General features: G+C 41.3%; 1 protein-coding gene across 1 annotated transcript in view; it reads left to right on the forward strand.

The window, feature by feature from the left end:
* Positions 1 to 16,139: 16,139 nt before the first annotated feature.
* The window catches only part of LOC121103076 (centromere protein V-like protein 3), a 711-nt gene continuing 97 nt past the window's right edge, over positions 16,140 to 16,753 (forward strand). The window contains exon 1 of the mRNA XM_040631537.1: positions 16,140 to 16,753. This exon is cut by the window's right edge and continues 97 nt beyond it. Coding sequence (XP_040487471.1) covers positions 16,140 to 16,753 — 614 coding nt within the window.

The raw sequence follows: 16,753 nt of genomic DNA on the forward strand, positions 1-16,753 counted from the left end.
CAAAATAAAAACTCCCAGATAAAGAAAAGCTTGAGAGAATTCAACTGCTGGCAAACCTATTTGTAAGGAATAGGTAAACAGTTTCTTCAGGCCAAAAGGAAGCAAACCTAGACATAAATTTAAATACACATTTAAAAAAAAAACAAAGAACACTGTTAAAGGTAATTATATACTTAAAAAACAAAGTATAAATGCATATTTTTTCTTCTGTTTTAAAGAGACGTCTTTTGAGCGTCGGGGTGGCTCAGTGGGTTAAGCTTCTGTTTTCAGCCCAGGTGAAATGCTCCTGGGGTCCTGGGATCCAGCCCTGTGCTTCTCCTTCTCCCCACTCACCCGCTCTCTGTCTCTGTCTCTCTCAAATAAATGCATAAAATCTTTAAATTTTTTTAAATTTAAAAAAAGAAATAAAAAGCGGTTTTGTAAGTCAATATGTATATAAATGGTTGGCTGGGCATCCAATATCAGAAATGTAATACATTTGCAATAACAGCACAAAGGAGGTTAGTGGGAACAGAGCTGTATTTGACTAAGGAAATGACCTAAGATGGTAGTTCAAATCCACAGGAAGAAATGAATAGAACTACACATGGTTTAATTACTGTAAATATGTACTTGCTCACTTTGCTCAACGTCTTTAGTAGACGTACACTCATACATTGCTTATACAAATTATTACAACAATAAATGGTTGGGTTTATAACAAGCATGTATTAAAAATGTATAACAATAACATCACAAAAAAGGTGAAAGGGGGGATAGGGCTTCATAAAGGTAACATTTCAATATATCCCAGGAATTAATATAAACCTGGAGTCGATTCTGGTAAGTTAAAACGCTATGGTATGGCCCAGAGAGAGCGCTAATAAATTACTTTAAAAAATAATGAAATAACACCAGAAAATATTTGCTGAGGGAAAAAAACAAGCAGGAATAAAGAAACAGGAATTAAGCAGCAATATTAAAGCAGGAGTAAAGACACAAAATGTTTTGAGTCATATAGGAAACAAAAGGCAAAATGCAGACATTCATCTACATCAGTAATAACATCAGATGTGAGTGGGCTAGACAATCCAATCAAGCATCAGAGATTGTCAGACTGGATAAAAAAGAGAGAGATCCAGCCATATGCTACCTACAAGAGACACGGTTTAGATTTGAAGGTACAAATAGGTTAAAAGAAAAAGGATGGAAAAACCTGTATCATGCAAGCAGCAATCCTAAAAAGCTGTGGTGGCTATGCTAATATCACGAAAAAAGACTATTTTTTTTTAAAGATTTTAACTATTTATGTGACCGAGAGAGAGAGAGAGAGAGAGAGCACACAAGTAGACAGAGTGACAGGCAGAGGGAGAGGGAGAATGTGTGGCGCCCCAGGAAAAAAAGACTTTAAAGCAAAAAAAAAAAAAATTATTACAAATAAAGGGAAATGTTTTATTATGAAAAAGGTCAATCATAGGGAAGCTACAAACATATATGTAGCTAAAAACAGAGCCCCAGATGGGCGCCTGGGTGGCTCAGTCGGTTAAGCGTCAGACTCTTGATTTCAGCTCAGGTCATGATCTCCAGCCCTGAGATGGAGCCCTGGGTGGTGGGATTTATAAAGGAGCACCACGGGGCGCCTGGGTGGCTCAGTGGGTTAAGCGACTGCCTTTAGCTCATGTCATGATCCTAGGATCCTGGAATGGAGGCCTGCATCAGGCTCCCTGCTCAGTGGGGAGTCTGCTTCTCCCTCTCCCTCTGCTCCTCCTCCCTGCTTGTACTCTCTCTCTCTCTCCTTCTGCTCTCTCTCTCAAATAAATACAGTCTATTAAAAAATAATGGAGCACCACTCAGTGGGGAGTCTGCTTCTCTCCTGCCCCTTCTCCCTCTGCCCCTCCCCTTGCTGGCTGGCTCCTGCTCTCTCTAATGTAAATAAATAAGTCCTTTAAAAATTTTTCAAAAAACAGAGCCCCAGAATGTGTAAAGCAAAGGCTGACAGCTAAGGCCAGCCAGGCCAGCAGAAGCAGCATCTGTAGGTGGTGAAAATGCTGTTCAAATGTTGGAGGCCAAATGTGGCAGAAGACAGTGAGAGCCCACACAGCGTTTGACCACAAGGTGGAGATCTGAAAGGACGAGAACGAGAAGAGGAGCCTAATTCCTGTACATATATTTAAATGACAAACATGGTCAAAAGCTTGAGGGACACACATTATGATTGCCTGTGTAAGTAAGCTTGACGTTCATACGTCACCATTTGGGATTTGGTAAAGGAAGTCTTTTTGTGGTTGATGACAAATGGACCTGGGCAGCATCCCCTTCATCTTTTCTTTCTCCCTAAACCCAATGTCCGTTGATTTGACTATGATTAGAGAGTCTTGGATGTTTTGTACTAAAGAACGCTTTCCCGCCTTCCCTTCCTGACCCTACTTGCACTGCTGTGGTTTTTTTTAAGGGAAGCAAAAACAAAAACAAACTCCTGTCCCTGGCCCTCCAAAACATATCTTCTGTGAGATAACTGTGCCTGCAATAAAGTGTTAATACTGGGGTCTTATTTTTATATCATATGCACATACTTGTTCCTTTAATTGGTGTTAGATGACATAATTAATAAAAAAAAAGGCAAGATATTTTCAGAATTGGAAAAAATAAATTGAAACTTATCTCCAGTCAAATAAAGTACAAATCCAGAATTAGTAAGGAGAACACTATTTAAAGGATCGTGCTAAGGAAAAGGGGTGGGGAGAGGCGCTATTATAACAGAGAGAATACTCCGACCAGAAGATCAGCAAGCATCCCAAGAGTTCGGCCAAAAGGCCCTTTCCTTTACAGAGAGGACCCAGAGAACCCAGGGTGGAGGAATGGAACGAAAGGGTGGTGTGAGCAGACAGTGAATCAAGGAATCCTTCACCCTGAAGCCAGCCTACTCTCAGAAGGGGCTGTGCGCGGGCTCCGCCTGCCGGTGGGTCAAAGTTCAAAAACCCTGGGAAAGGACAGAACCTTAAGCAGAGTCTGATTAACAAGTGTTTTGCTCCAGGTGTTCAGTAAACACAAGTAGTTCAGCTAATCGTTTATGAGTTGAGGAATGGGAGTTTGGAGGGACCGTGTCTGGTTTTGCCACAGCAAACAAGGGGGCACCTGTGACTCTTGCCTGAGTCACATGGGGAAGGAAGAATCCTTGCAGTAAGAAGTTTCCTGGAACACAAACCGGGGAGATCTCTTAGCCTTCATTGTTTTCCAGGATCACAGGGCAGCAGCAAAGTCCAACATTGTCAGTCCGCACAGAATCCTACACACCAATGTCTATAGCACTTTTATTCATAATTGCAAAGCAGGGAGCAACCAAGGTGTGTGCATCAATAGGTGAATGAATAAATGATTTGGCTGCATTCATACGATGGCATTCTATTTGGCAAAAGAAAGGAATGATCTTTCAAGCCAGTGAGAGACACAGATGAATCCTAAATTCCTATTGCTAAGTTTAAGAAGCCAGTCTGGAATGTCTATATATATATATATATATATATATATATATAGGGGTAGGGGGTGTATTCTCTGTGTGAACCAATTATTAAAAAAATATGGAAAACGCAAAAGTAGAGAGGGCACAGTGGAAATAGGTAAATACTTTGAATAGGTAAAGGACAGCTGCTATTTTAGCGCCTTGTGATAATATAATGGTGTTTACTTGACACTATGCATTTGTCATTATCCACAGTGATTTACTGCACAGAAATTGAAACGCCATGTATGCACAATTTACACATATTATTAAGGATATCAGGGGATAGCAGGATGAAATGCAGAATGTACTAAGGGAACCTAACCACAATCATGTATAGAAAATCTACACTAAGGTAGGGAGGTAAACAGGGAAACGGCTGACCTAAGTACCTCTGGAAAGGAACGAAGTCTGTAAGGCTAAAAAGAAAAACAATTACACATGCAATGTACTCTAGTGGAGAAATTTGTTGCCTGTGGTTGTACAGTGTAAGAAAACTGATACCATTATGCATGTGTACCGGAACCGACCAATTCATTGAACTGATGGTGGATAATGGAGGACAGATTTCTCCCTACTGCAGTGGGAGGCTGCAGATGATGAGGGGCAGAGGCGAAAATGATCCATGCAATAATAAATTAGAGTTGGAGACATCAGCATGTATTCATATTTAGGTCACTATCGAGATTGATGCTTATGTTTAGACATTTGCACAGAAATGTGCATATATGTGAGCTAATATGCACACATACATTTCTTTGCTTTGTCAGCTGAGAGGGCCTAGCAGCCACTTCATCCAAACAGCAACGTGGACACCTGGTGCGCAGATACTGGTTTCTAATACCTTCTCCTAACAAAAGGAAACAGTGTTCCTTGGTGAACCGGCTGGTTTTAGGATTGTGCAAATAGGAAAGATGAGGCTGGAATACATGCAACATGGAAATGTGCAAGATGAGCCTGAAAGCAAGGAGTTGTTAAAAAAGCAAATCCCATATAATGGGAGTAAACCAAAGGGACCTGGGAGCCAACTGACGGCGCTCCCAATGGCCAAAACTGGAACGACTGAAGAAAAAAAGAAATGAAATATTGGCTTCTTACCCAAATACTATTTAAAAATCCAGGAGAACACTATGAGATAGAGAGATAGATACAGAGATAGAGAGGAGCATAAATAGATGTTCCATGCTGAAGAATTCCAAACAATTTATACATATACTCTCCCCTCACGGAAAGTATGCATAACTCTCCACCAGTTAAGTGTGGTCTGTTCTTAATGACTTCCAGAGATGAGAGTGTGGACAGGGGTAAACAGAATAACTTTACACTTGGAGAAACCCGAGAAACACGACTACAGCCAGGAGATTAAGATCTGCTTCACTGATCTTAACGTATGTTCATATTATGTACTCTTGATCTGACTTGATAAAAATGGCATTCTGTGGTTTTCTGCCATAACTCACAACACCAGTTCGATCACAAGGAAAACGTCAGACAAACCCCAACTGAAGGCTATTCTACACCATATCTTACCTGTAACCCTCTCAATTGTCAAGGTCATCCAAACCAAAGGAAGTCTGAGAAACTGTCACAGCCAAGACAGGCCTAATGTGACATGGCAACGAAATGTCACAGGATTGGCCGGATGGGCTCTCGCAACAGAGAAAGAACATGAGACAAAACTCAGGAATAAAATGCAGACTTCAGCTTTTCTGCATCTCAGGTACCGCCAGCGAAGGGGCCCAGGGGCACCAGATAAACCAAGCAGACAAACGTAGCACCACAAAGGCTCTGAAAATTACATTCTCCTAGGAACTAGAGCCTCAGAGAGGAGGTCAGGAGCCACTACACCTAAATAGCCTGGCTCCCTTCGAAAATAAAATATTCACCAAAGTGCCAGAGACTCCTATGGTAAAGGCCACAGGATCAAAGACACAATAGAAAGTAACCCATTATAGTGATGGAGGAAATTTTCAACTTTTAATGCTTGTGGGCCCTGCTCCTGGGTCCCCAGGAGAGCAATACGTTAACTTTTACCAAGGTCAGAATGACTTCAAAGCATGGGCTCTATTTCTGCCCCCAGCACACACTACACATCTGCTTCATTCACAAATAACCTAAAAGAAACATTTCAAACTAAAGATGAGAGTAAAATCTTTGTGGAGATTGTGTATCCCAGGCAGCTGTCCTCACTTGGGCTCCAAAACAATTCTCTTCCTCTATCACTTTTTAAAGAAATTCTACAAGGTTTGTTCATTTTTTGTTGACAGTGCTTGGCGAGGTCGGCAGGAGAGCAGAGCAACTTGCCTGGGAACACCTGGGGGTCCTCTGAAACTCAGCCCTCAGTACCAGCATGGGTGCTTTGTGCCCGTCCGACTTCTCAGCACCTCACAGGCCTATCTGCTGAGTTCTCCTGATATCGGGACACCCTCAGTTTGAGTTGACGTTCCTGACTGGTATTCGAGATGTTCAAGGTAACCAGTGGGAATAACCTAGAGGGGGCAGTTGATGGGGGTCGGTTGTTTAATTTGGCATTCTACTAATTGAAGTTATTAACATGGGGCTTGAATAAATTTCCGGGCTAGAAATAGGAGAGGCTGAATCACTCAGCTCCAAAGAGGAGGGACACGTGCTCCTTCTGGCCAAATGGCTCTCTCAGGTGACTGAAAGCCTAGTGCAAGTGTCTGACGATATTCCTCAAGCCCTGTAGCGGTCCCATAGGAATGTCCCATCTCATGAGGTAATGAACGACTGGCTCGTCCAGGGACCCACACATAAGCATCGATCATCTCTGTGAGGGCTCCGAGCCCCCCCAGAGCTCTGAGACCCCACTGGGAGAAACCAAGACCCAGAAGGGACGGTATCACGGGCATTCGGCAGTGACACTCACAAGCAGCACCCTCTCGAGCCACCAAAATTAATATCCTAGGATCTTAAGCCTTACTCTAAGAACAAAACTGAAACTAAAAGAAATGGGGACCTGCGCTTCAAAGGATGGAACGACCCCTGCAATACCAACAACCACCCACAGGAAACCCTGCCCGGCTGTGTGTCCAGTACACGGGAGCCCAGACTTGCAAGTGCCTGCCTTGAATGGGAAAATTTCAGGGTAGCCTGAGTCTCAGATGGCCCGCATGCCTTCTTTTCAGACACGTTGTCTGAATTTGTTGCTTCGGCACACAGTTAGAGAAAGCCAGCTGCAAGCCTAAGTAACCAGAAACTAGCAAGCCCCTTGGGTCAGCCAATGAAGCCCTGGCCTTTGGCGAGGAACCTACGATCACAGAGCTACTCTGGCTACAACTAGTTTGTTTGTTGCTGCAGCTTTTGGTATCTTTGCACAAAACCGGCCATGTTCTAATTGGAAATGGAAAATAACCAATTAATGGATCCATAAATTATAATGCTGTCTTACAATTAGATTTGTGTCAATAAAAGGGGGATATTTGGCAATTGGGTCTTTAATGTCCTCTCCACAAATATTAATGAAACATAGGCTAAATTTTGTTTGCGTCCTGTCTGTGTGTATGTGTCCATCTCTGTTACAAACATGAGATATTTTCTCTACCTCCAGGTGGTATTGGTAAAATTAGTTTGTAAAAGAGCTCCATTTAATCGGTGGAAAGGCAAGTGCTTGTAAAAACTGGGCATTCTAAAACTCAGGAGGATAAAAGCTAATCCAAAGGTTTTTCAAGGTCACACGATCTGAGCTAATATTCCCTACATTCCGACTTTTCTGTTACTCCATACTAAAGATGCATCACAGGAAGGGACCTGCTTGATGGCCCAAAGAGATGAAGATGAGCACAACTGTAGGCACTTGGTCCCCTTCCCAATGGTCGGAACAACGAGGAAGAGGAGGAGGAAGGCAGGCAGACACCAGAACTCCTAAATCCACCCCCCCACCCCGCTCTCTATGCGCAAACACCAGAACTGGTGCTCAACCCACTGCCGGCTCCTCTGCCTCTTCCAGAGGGCTCAAAGGCAACCAGACCGGAGACGGAGATTTGAAAAATTGTGAGTCCAAAATTTTACATCTGCCTCCAGCCTTGCCAGGGGCACCCCTGCCGCCTTTGCCTCTGCTTCCTCCTCTTCCTACACCACCACCTGGGCTGCTCACACAGCCAGCTCATGTATCATTTTGGGGGCCTCTAGCGCCATCAGCTCCTGCTCCCCCGACCCTCACTATCCAGGAGCAAAAAGCACCCCAAGCTATTGGGCCACCTCCTTATGTGGTTCAAACTGAAGCACCTCCCAAGTCAACAGGAAGGAGTCCAAGGGCTCGCCTGGACTTAAACCACTCTCTTGAGACCTCCCCATAGGAGCCCAAATCCAATGGACCAGTGGGGAACAGGTTGATTTTTTTTAGTGGCTACCGGTACAACATATTGGGTATTAAGCTAATTTAAGGTTGTTGATTTGATTAAAATACACTTCTCTCTACTGTTATCAACTCCAAACATAATACAGATAACCAACGTCTGTTCTACCTGAATTTGCCGGTTAAGTTCATGTTATCTCTGTTGCCACTTGTCAGCAGAGGGGACTTAAAATAATAGTTGAGGGGCATCTGGGCACAGTTGGTTAAGCGCCCGACTCTTGAGTTTGGGTCAGATCATGATTTCGGGGTGAGACCGAACCCTGTGTCAAGCTCCACACTGGGCATGGATCCTGCTTAAGAGTCTCTCTCCTCTCCCTCTGCCTCCCCTACCTACCTCCCTCTCTAAAGAAAAAGATTAAAAATAAACAAAAAAAATTAAAAATAATGGTTGATTTTGTCTGTCTCCTGAAATTTTCATGGGTAATTTTTAGGAACAAATAAGTTAAATAAGTAAAAACGTTTATAGATGAACACTTAAATAGCTTCCAAAAATCACTGGTAACCTAAAACTTGAAGTTACATCATTGGCTATCTAAGTCTTTTCCAAATTAAAATAATATTAAAGTTTTAATTTAAATTCCCGTTAACATGCAATTAGTATTAGTCCCAGGTATACAATATAGTGATTCAACATTTCCGTATAACACCCTGGGTGCTCATCACAAGTGCCCTCCATAATCTCCATCGTGTATTTAACGCCCCCCACACCCTCAAACTCCCCTCTGGTAACCATCTGCTTGTTCTCTATACTTAGGAGTTTGTTTCTTGGTTGGTCTCTCTTTTTTTAACTTTGCTCATTTGCTTTGTTTCTTAAATTCTACATATGAGTGAAATCATATGGTATTTGTCTTTCTCTGACTGGCTTATTTTGCTTTTGTCTTCCTGTCGCAGAGAAACTGGATACTTGTGTCTGTTGGCAAACATGCTTTGTGCCTTATTGGAAGATTCTTCTATGAAAATAAAGACATTTCGAGATATTATGAAATATATTCATAAATGTGCCAATCTAAAGAATTCTAGTGTAACAAATCACAATTTGTTACTAGTTTTCTTCCACAGGAGACTAAGATTCCTAAGAATTAAAATTCTGATAAATATGATTGAGACTTCTGGAAAATGATAAAGAAGGCAACTTTGTATGTAGGAAAGAAGGAGATATGTGAGAAAGGGATAAGGAATGAGAACACATTTTGTTGACAGAAAAGAAAATAATTTTGTCCTAAAATGAGACTGGTTATTTAGAGAGGGAAAATTTAGGATAAAATCCAAACCATAGAAGGTTTGTGAAGGGGAATCTTTGGAAACGAATTTTAATGTGTGGTCAGGACTGACTATGATTGGCGTAAGTGAGTTTTAAAAGTACACTAATATAAAATTAAATGTAGGCTTTTCTCTGTGTTAAAAAAAAGACAAGTCTTTCTTGGATTATTGGTCTGCTATTAATAAGAAATTATAAACAAGGTTTTATCCCCCATTTGCCCAGGAAAATGAGGTTTCCATATTTGGCTTTATCAGGTCTTTGATTACTTAAAAAAAACCTAAATTTTCTCAATATTAAAGGAGCTAAGTTTTGCTAAGAACTATACAACCTTCCATAAACTCTTTTATGGAAACCTTGGTTAAACAGATAATTAAATATTAGGTTTTAGAATAATCTATGATCTTATGTAGGCACATGCTTTAAAACAGTCTGAGGCTTTTTTAAAAACCAACTTTCTGGGGCACCCGGGTAGCTCAGTGGGTTAAGCCTCTGCCTTCAGCTCAGGTCAATATCCCAGGGCCCTGGGATCGAGTCCCACATTAGGTTCCCCATTGTGGGTAAATGCTATAACTGTTCTAAAACCACATAAAATTCCTAAGGTTTTAATATGTCCTGATGTAATGTCATCACTTAAACTTCTAATTATTAAAATGTCATGTGTCACAAAAATAACCACATTTCCTTGTCAACTGCCTTGTGATGAACTCTCATCAGTCTCATCAAACCACGTCCATTCTTGAGTCTTTTGTCATTTACAGTTATTGTTCTGATGCTCTGGCAAAATATGTTTCAGCTCCAAGGAGATTCATGAGAAGGACTTTTGACAAATACAGAATCCTGATATCCTTAATATCATAAAAGTAAACTGAGTAAGGATTTCCAAAACTAACCGGAAAACTGCATTTAAACAGAAAAAAAATTAATAACATGGGACTAAATGAATTAAGGAAGATGATTGTAGGTTTTTATGACTCTTGTTTGAAAATATTGCTGGTTCTCTAATGCTTGCAGATTTTCCAGATTTAAGGAACCTTTTTCTCTTAGTTATCTATGACTCACAAATTTTGATAAGATATTTCTTTATGAACAAATTGAAGCATTTATCTTTTCTCCCTACCTGAGCCCTCCAGAATTCAGAAACTCACAGTGAGTATTCCTTCTTTCATGGCAATTATAATTATTTACATAAGTTCAATAAACATCTGTTCTCCTTATAACAGGCACTATTGGAAACATTGGTTATATTACCAAGGCTTTGAGTGGAATGTCATATTTGAGAGAGACATGCATGGACTCAGATATGACCAGATGGTTTTAAGGAACTCAGGTTGACTTAATGGAGCCAATAGACTCCCTTGGAAATGTCAGCCTGATATCTTGCTTACAGCGTCCCCAGCAGCCTTACCAGCCCTGCAGACTGAAGCTAGACCACTTGAGGTAACCTTCAAAGAATTTGCCACAATTGCTCATATATAGACAATCTCTGTGCCTGCTGCTCTATGGGTCACTCAAAAGGATCACCAGAGACATTTGAACTACAAACCCGAAAAATCCATCAGATTGCCACTACCTGCTCCGACTCCATCTGAGGCTGCTTCAAGCCTCACATCTAAAATCTTCTCACTGGCAGCTTGAAGGACTCAGGCACTGGGTTTATAATTTGCTCCAACCATTAACCTGTGTTTTTCTTTTGTTTCCATACAAATGCCTCTTATTGATTCCCTGATTGCTTGCTAACTAAGGCAGAGTCTATATGATGGCTGACACCATTTGCTGCACCTATATTAAACTTCTTCTGGGAGGGAAATAGGAATCCACATTGATAAAATTAGGCCACAAGCCCCTTGGCTAAAAGAAGTCCTTCACACCTCCTTTCCAAGGTGGCCAGAACTGATTTACTGATCTATTCTCTTGGATACCCATGGATATCGGATCAATTTTAGAGGGAATGCTGGGTTTAACTGTACCGTTACTTTTCCTTAAAATATACTTGGGGTAAAATTAATGACGTTATGTAGTACCAAACAATGTTGCAAACTATCCAAGTTCTCAGATAAGGAACTCTCCAATAGTTCCCCCACCATTAGCACAAGGGACCAAATGTTGTGTCCTACACCATGCCAAATCCTTCCATTCCAATGCCCCTACCACACCCTAATTCAGTTTGAAGCAGTTACAAAAGATGGACCTCCTCCAATGTTCCATAAAAATGGAATGAAGGATTGACAATGGGAAATTATAACTAAAAAAATATTAGCATGTCTGACTCCATGTTGCTTGTGTTTCCCTTGTTATGCCCTATAGATTAACAATTTCTGCTTAGTCCTACACATAGGCATGTCACAGCGAAGATTTGCAAAAACTGCACTTTACCCAAAAGCTGCATCACCTAAGGAAATAAAGAAGTAGCTAGGGTGATCATTGCCCCAATTCTTCAAGATTGAGGAATGGTCACAACTCAGGAAGGACTTGAAACCATGTCCTACAGGGTTAATGAAGTTAAAACTAACAAAAAGTTGGGGCACCTGGGTGTCTCAGTCGGTTAAGTGTCTGCCTTCAGCTCGGGTCATGATCCCAGGGTTCTGGGATCGAGCCCCATGTAGGGCTCTCTGCTCAGCGGGGAGCCTGTTTCTCCTGCTCCCTCTGCTGCTCCGCCGGCTTGTGTGCACTCTCTGTCAAATAAATAAATAAGTCTTTTTAAAAAAATTAACGAAAAGTTAAAAACTTGTTTTTCAGATAACTGTTCCCCCAATCAGTTCTGTCGTCTCAGACCCCACTAACAAACTCACTAGCTGTCTCTGCAGAAGCCTGGACTCAAGGTCAATTGATACAGTTCCAGCTTAGGAACAAGCAAGGCCCTACATTCCTTAACCAGAGATAACAAGCTAAGACCCCAGCCAGGTTATACCAGCTATCAGAGCATGCCCATATCCCCCTCTCCTTGTCCTAAGAAAACCTCCTAATGTCAGGGACTGAATTTTGCCTACTTCAATTGTTAAGTCTCCACCCCAAAGAAACATGGGAATACATATTACATACATGTTAGCTCAATGCACATGCTTCATCTTTCCTCATAACTAATTGTAAATGTCCCTATCCTTTCTTTTTTTTTTTTTTAAAGGTTTTATTTATTTATTTGACAGAGAGAGACAGCCAGTGAGAGAGGGAACACAAGCAGGGGGAGTGGGAGATGGAGAAGAAGCAGGTTCCCAGCCTAGGAGCCTGACGTGGGGCTCGATCCCAGAACGCTGGGATCACGCCCTGAGCCGAAGGCAGACGCTTAACGACTGCACCACCCAGGCGCCCCGTAAATGTCCCTATCCTTTCATCATGAGGTATGTGAATAATTATTTGCATTTTTTCTTCTGAGTCTATTCCAACATCACATTGGTTCCTTCAAATTGTACTTATTAGAATTCTTTTACTGTCCCTATATCTTTGTCATAAATATTATATCAAATGTAAAACTACACAACCTAAGTCAAGCACACATACTCTGTTTGCTCATCAACTGGACTCAGTAGAGAACATGTATTGCTTTTAAGCTCCCCACCATTTATTTATGTTCCAATAAATTACCCCAATGAGGAACCCTAGGTTAGAAAATATATATAAATTCATACCCAGCAATGAGGGACTTGATGGACCCTGGGCAGACAAGCCAGTCACCCTGGCACCTAGGAACAGAAAATAAGGTTGATCACCAAGGCTTTCCAAGGAAAGATCATTGATCAAAATGGGGAAGCGATGAAGGAAATTTTCAACTTTTAATTTTTGTGGGCCTGCTCCTGGGCCTCCAAGAAGGCTATACTTTAACTTTCAGCAAGGTCAGAATGACTTCAAAGGATTCTATTTCTGCCCTAAGTACACAGTTTTTATCTGCATCATACCAAATAACCTAAGAGAAACATTTCAAACTAAAGATAAGAGTAAAAATTGCCCTAAGTTCCCATTCTTCCAAAGCCTGCAAACTCGCACATACAAAAAGCATAAGATAAAGTTTGTAATTTTCTGGAATGTCCTTTGTCGTGATGATTTGTAACTCTTGATATAACCAAAAACATATATAACCTTGTATTAAACATTCCTCCTCTGGAACACTCTCTTCTTTGTGAAGATTGTGTATCCTGAGTAGCTGTCCTCACCTGGGCTCCAATAAAACTCTCTTCCTACTTTTTTAAAGTAATTGTATAAGGTTTGTGCTTTTTTTGTTGACAATACCAAGAACCATGAAAATCATAACTCGAATGAGAAAAGATAATCAAGTAGCACCAACATGGAGATGAATCAGATGTTCAATTACCTGACAAATATTTTAGAACAGCCATCATAAAAATGTTTCAATTAGCAATTACAATTTGTCTTAAGCCAGATGAAAAAATAGAAATTTCAGAAATAAATAAAAGTTATAAAAAAAAACAGAAGGAAACTATGGAACTGAAAAAAAAAAAAGAACAGCAGCAGAAATTTTGAAACACTGCCAGATGGGCTCAAAAGGAGAGTGGAGATTATAGAAATTAGCATTATTCTACTTGAGCACTGATCAATAGAATTTATCCAATTTGAGGAAGAAAGAAGTAATAGACTGAACAAAAAAGAGCATATCCTTCCTCAGAGAATTTTAGGACAATAACAAAAGTTCCAGAATTCCATATGGTCAGAGTTCCAGAAAAAGAAAGTGGAACTGAAAAATTATAATAAGAAATACTAACTTAAAATGTCAAAAATTGGGTGAAAAATATAGACCTAGAGAGTCTCGAAAATAAGTGAACCATATGTATGACAAACCCAAATAAATACATGCCAAAACACGTCAATCTTTTATAACTAAAGACAAATACATTGAAAGCAGTTAGCACAAAATGACACATACATTACAGATGAAAACCCATTTTCGTGATGGTAAATTTCTTGTCTGACTAATGAGGGGTATTAAGTGTCCTGATATTTTTTAAGTGTTCAAAATAGTGCTGTGAACCATGAGTTTTGTATGCAGCAATACTGTATTTAATGAAGGAAGGAGAAAACAAGATATTCTCAGGCAAAGGAAAACAAAGAGATTTTGTTACTAGCAAAGCGATGCTGAGAAAGTAGGTGCTTAAAACAGAAATGATAAAGGGAGACTTCTAGAAGCATCTGAAAGAAAATATAGTAGAAAAAAATGTAGTAGAAAGAACACACATGTGGGACATCCAAAAGGCTCATGAGTTAGAGAAATCACATGATTAAAACAAAAATCATAAAACCATCTGATAACCTAGGCAACTTTCTTTAAAAGTAGGAAAAGGAAAGGGACCTAAATAGAAGTGAGGTTTCCATACTTCAGTGGAAATGATGAAACTTGATACCAGTAGACTGTGATGTCACATATACATATTGTAAATCCCACAGCAACCAATGAGAAAATTTTAGAAAGCAAAACATTCAAAAATACTATAAAAAATCAAGATGGAATCCTATAGTGTTTAAAGTAAGGCACAGAAGGCAAGAAAGGAAGAACAGTTGAATGAGATACACAGGAAACAAAAGAAAACAAATTAAAATTCGGTAGCTGTAAACACTAGCATATCAATGATTAACCTAATGTAAATTGACTATGTGAATTAAAAGGCAGATATTGGCAGTATCAGTAAGACACACAACTAACCACACAATGTTTATATGAAAATCACTTCAAGGCAGAAAGAATCAAGGTAGAGCTATTGGAATATTCTATTTGTATCCGGGTAAGAGCTTACAAAGGTATCACAAACTCAATACTTAGAGAAGCCAGGCAGGTTAAGGTTACCTAGGCCAGATGGGGAATATGGTGAACTGAGAATACTTGTCCTATCTAAAAGGGGAGGGAGGGAGCAGTTCATGAACTCCACGGAATTGTTGACAAGAGGGAATACTGGTTCAGTATCTTCTGATTATTCAAGAGAAGTTGAAATTCTGAGTTTTAATTAAAATTTGATTTTGGAAAAAAAACCCACAAAAAATAAAGTATTTAAAATGCTTGGTTAGGAATATATTCTAAAATGTTACTTCACGAAATTACAGCATTTCACAGAAGAAATACAATGGAGCTTCTCAAAAAACAGGCCTGCCTGGGGTAAAAATATTGAATTCTATCATCCCTCTCCCTTCAGCCTATTTTCAAGCTGCTTACATCACATTAGGGATACAAAACAGAATTCTCCAAAACATCACACAAAATTTCCGGAAATCAAATGCAGACTTTGAATGCATCATGTCCATAAAGTGGGAAAGTCCAATAACTATTCTCAGACCTGGATGGACCATGCAAATTGTTGATTATATAGTTCGGTTTTGAAGATCTTACTCAATAGCAATGATGCGCCATTTTTCCATTGTGATTTAAAGCTTTGTGTTAGGAGAGTCAATCTCCAAACTGCCACCTGCATCTAATAAGTATGTGAAAATCTTAAAAAAAGAAAATCACTTCAATTTCAATAATATAGGTGAATTAAACATAAAAAGGTTGGAAAACATCATATCATGCAAACATTAATTAAAAAGCAGGAGTAGCTATATAATTAAATAAAGTAGACTTCATCACAAAGGAAGTTAGCAGAGATCAAAATAAAACATATGTAATAATAAAAGAATCAATCCTCTAGGAGGACTCTTTTTTCATCCTTCCTAGCCAGCCCTCCTACTGTGTGTATGCATCTTTCTCTGTGTTCCAGAGGCTTCTGTTCTTATCTCTGTCAGAGCAAGCACCACACTGTTTTATTATATTTCTGTATAACTGACCTTAAGAAATTGTAAGTGCTTTGGAAAGCTTAATGCATTTCTACAGCCTCACAATCCAGTACAGTACCTGGTGCCCAGCAGGTGTTCAGACTATAATTGCCTTATGATTGCAATTCAGGCCAGTAAAGGCTGTTTTGATAGGGTCAAAGAAATGGTCTCTACATCACATTCAACAAGTGGCCAATCAGGCTGACGCAATGAGGCTGCTCGGTAACTTACTAGGAAACCAGGGGCGGTGGGCACGCGCTTGGAAGGCTGCAGGCGCCATGGGCAGAGTGAGGAACGGCGCCAACACCCAGCCTCGGGGACGAAAGCGGCCCGGGGATCCCGCCGCCGCCTGCGCAGCCGTCGCGGTCATGGGCGCGCGGCGCCCACCTTTCCAAGTCCGCATGGGGAGCCAAGCTGCGGGAAGGAAGCCGGCGGCGGCCAGGCGCGATCAGGCAAGGTTGCGGCGGAAGCGCTGGTGGCGGCGCGCCCGGGAGGCAGGCTCCAAAGGCCCGCTGCGATCCCCGAAGCCGCGGGCGCCCGCCGTGTCCCCAGGCGAAATGGACCTGGGCGCGCAGCGGGAGCGCTGGGAGACGTTCAGGAAGCGACGGGGCCTCAGCTGCGAGGGTGCCGCCAAGTTCCTGCTGGACACCTTCGAGTACCCAGGCCTGGTATATCACACGGGAGGCTGCCACTGCGGCGCGGTCCGCTTCGCCGTCTGGGCCCCCGCAGATCTGCGCGTGGTGGATTGCAGCTGCAGGCTGTGCAGGAAGAAGCAGCACCGACACTTCCTCGTCCCGGCCTCGCGCTTCACTCTCCTGCTGGGCGCCGAGAGCATCGTCACCTATCGATCCCACACGCACCCCGCGCTGCACAGCTTCTGCAGCAGGTGCGG

The sequence above is a fragment of the Ursus maritimus genome (genome assembly GCF_017311325.1).
Source record: "Ursus maritimus isolate PB19 chromosome X unlocalized genomic scaffold, ASM1731132v1 scaffold_X1, whole genome shotgun sequence".
Lineage (NCBI taxonomy): Eukaryota > Metazoa > Chordata > Mammalia > Carnivora > Ursidae > Ursus > Ursus maritimus.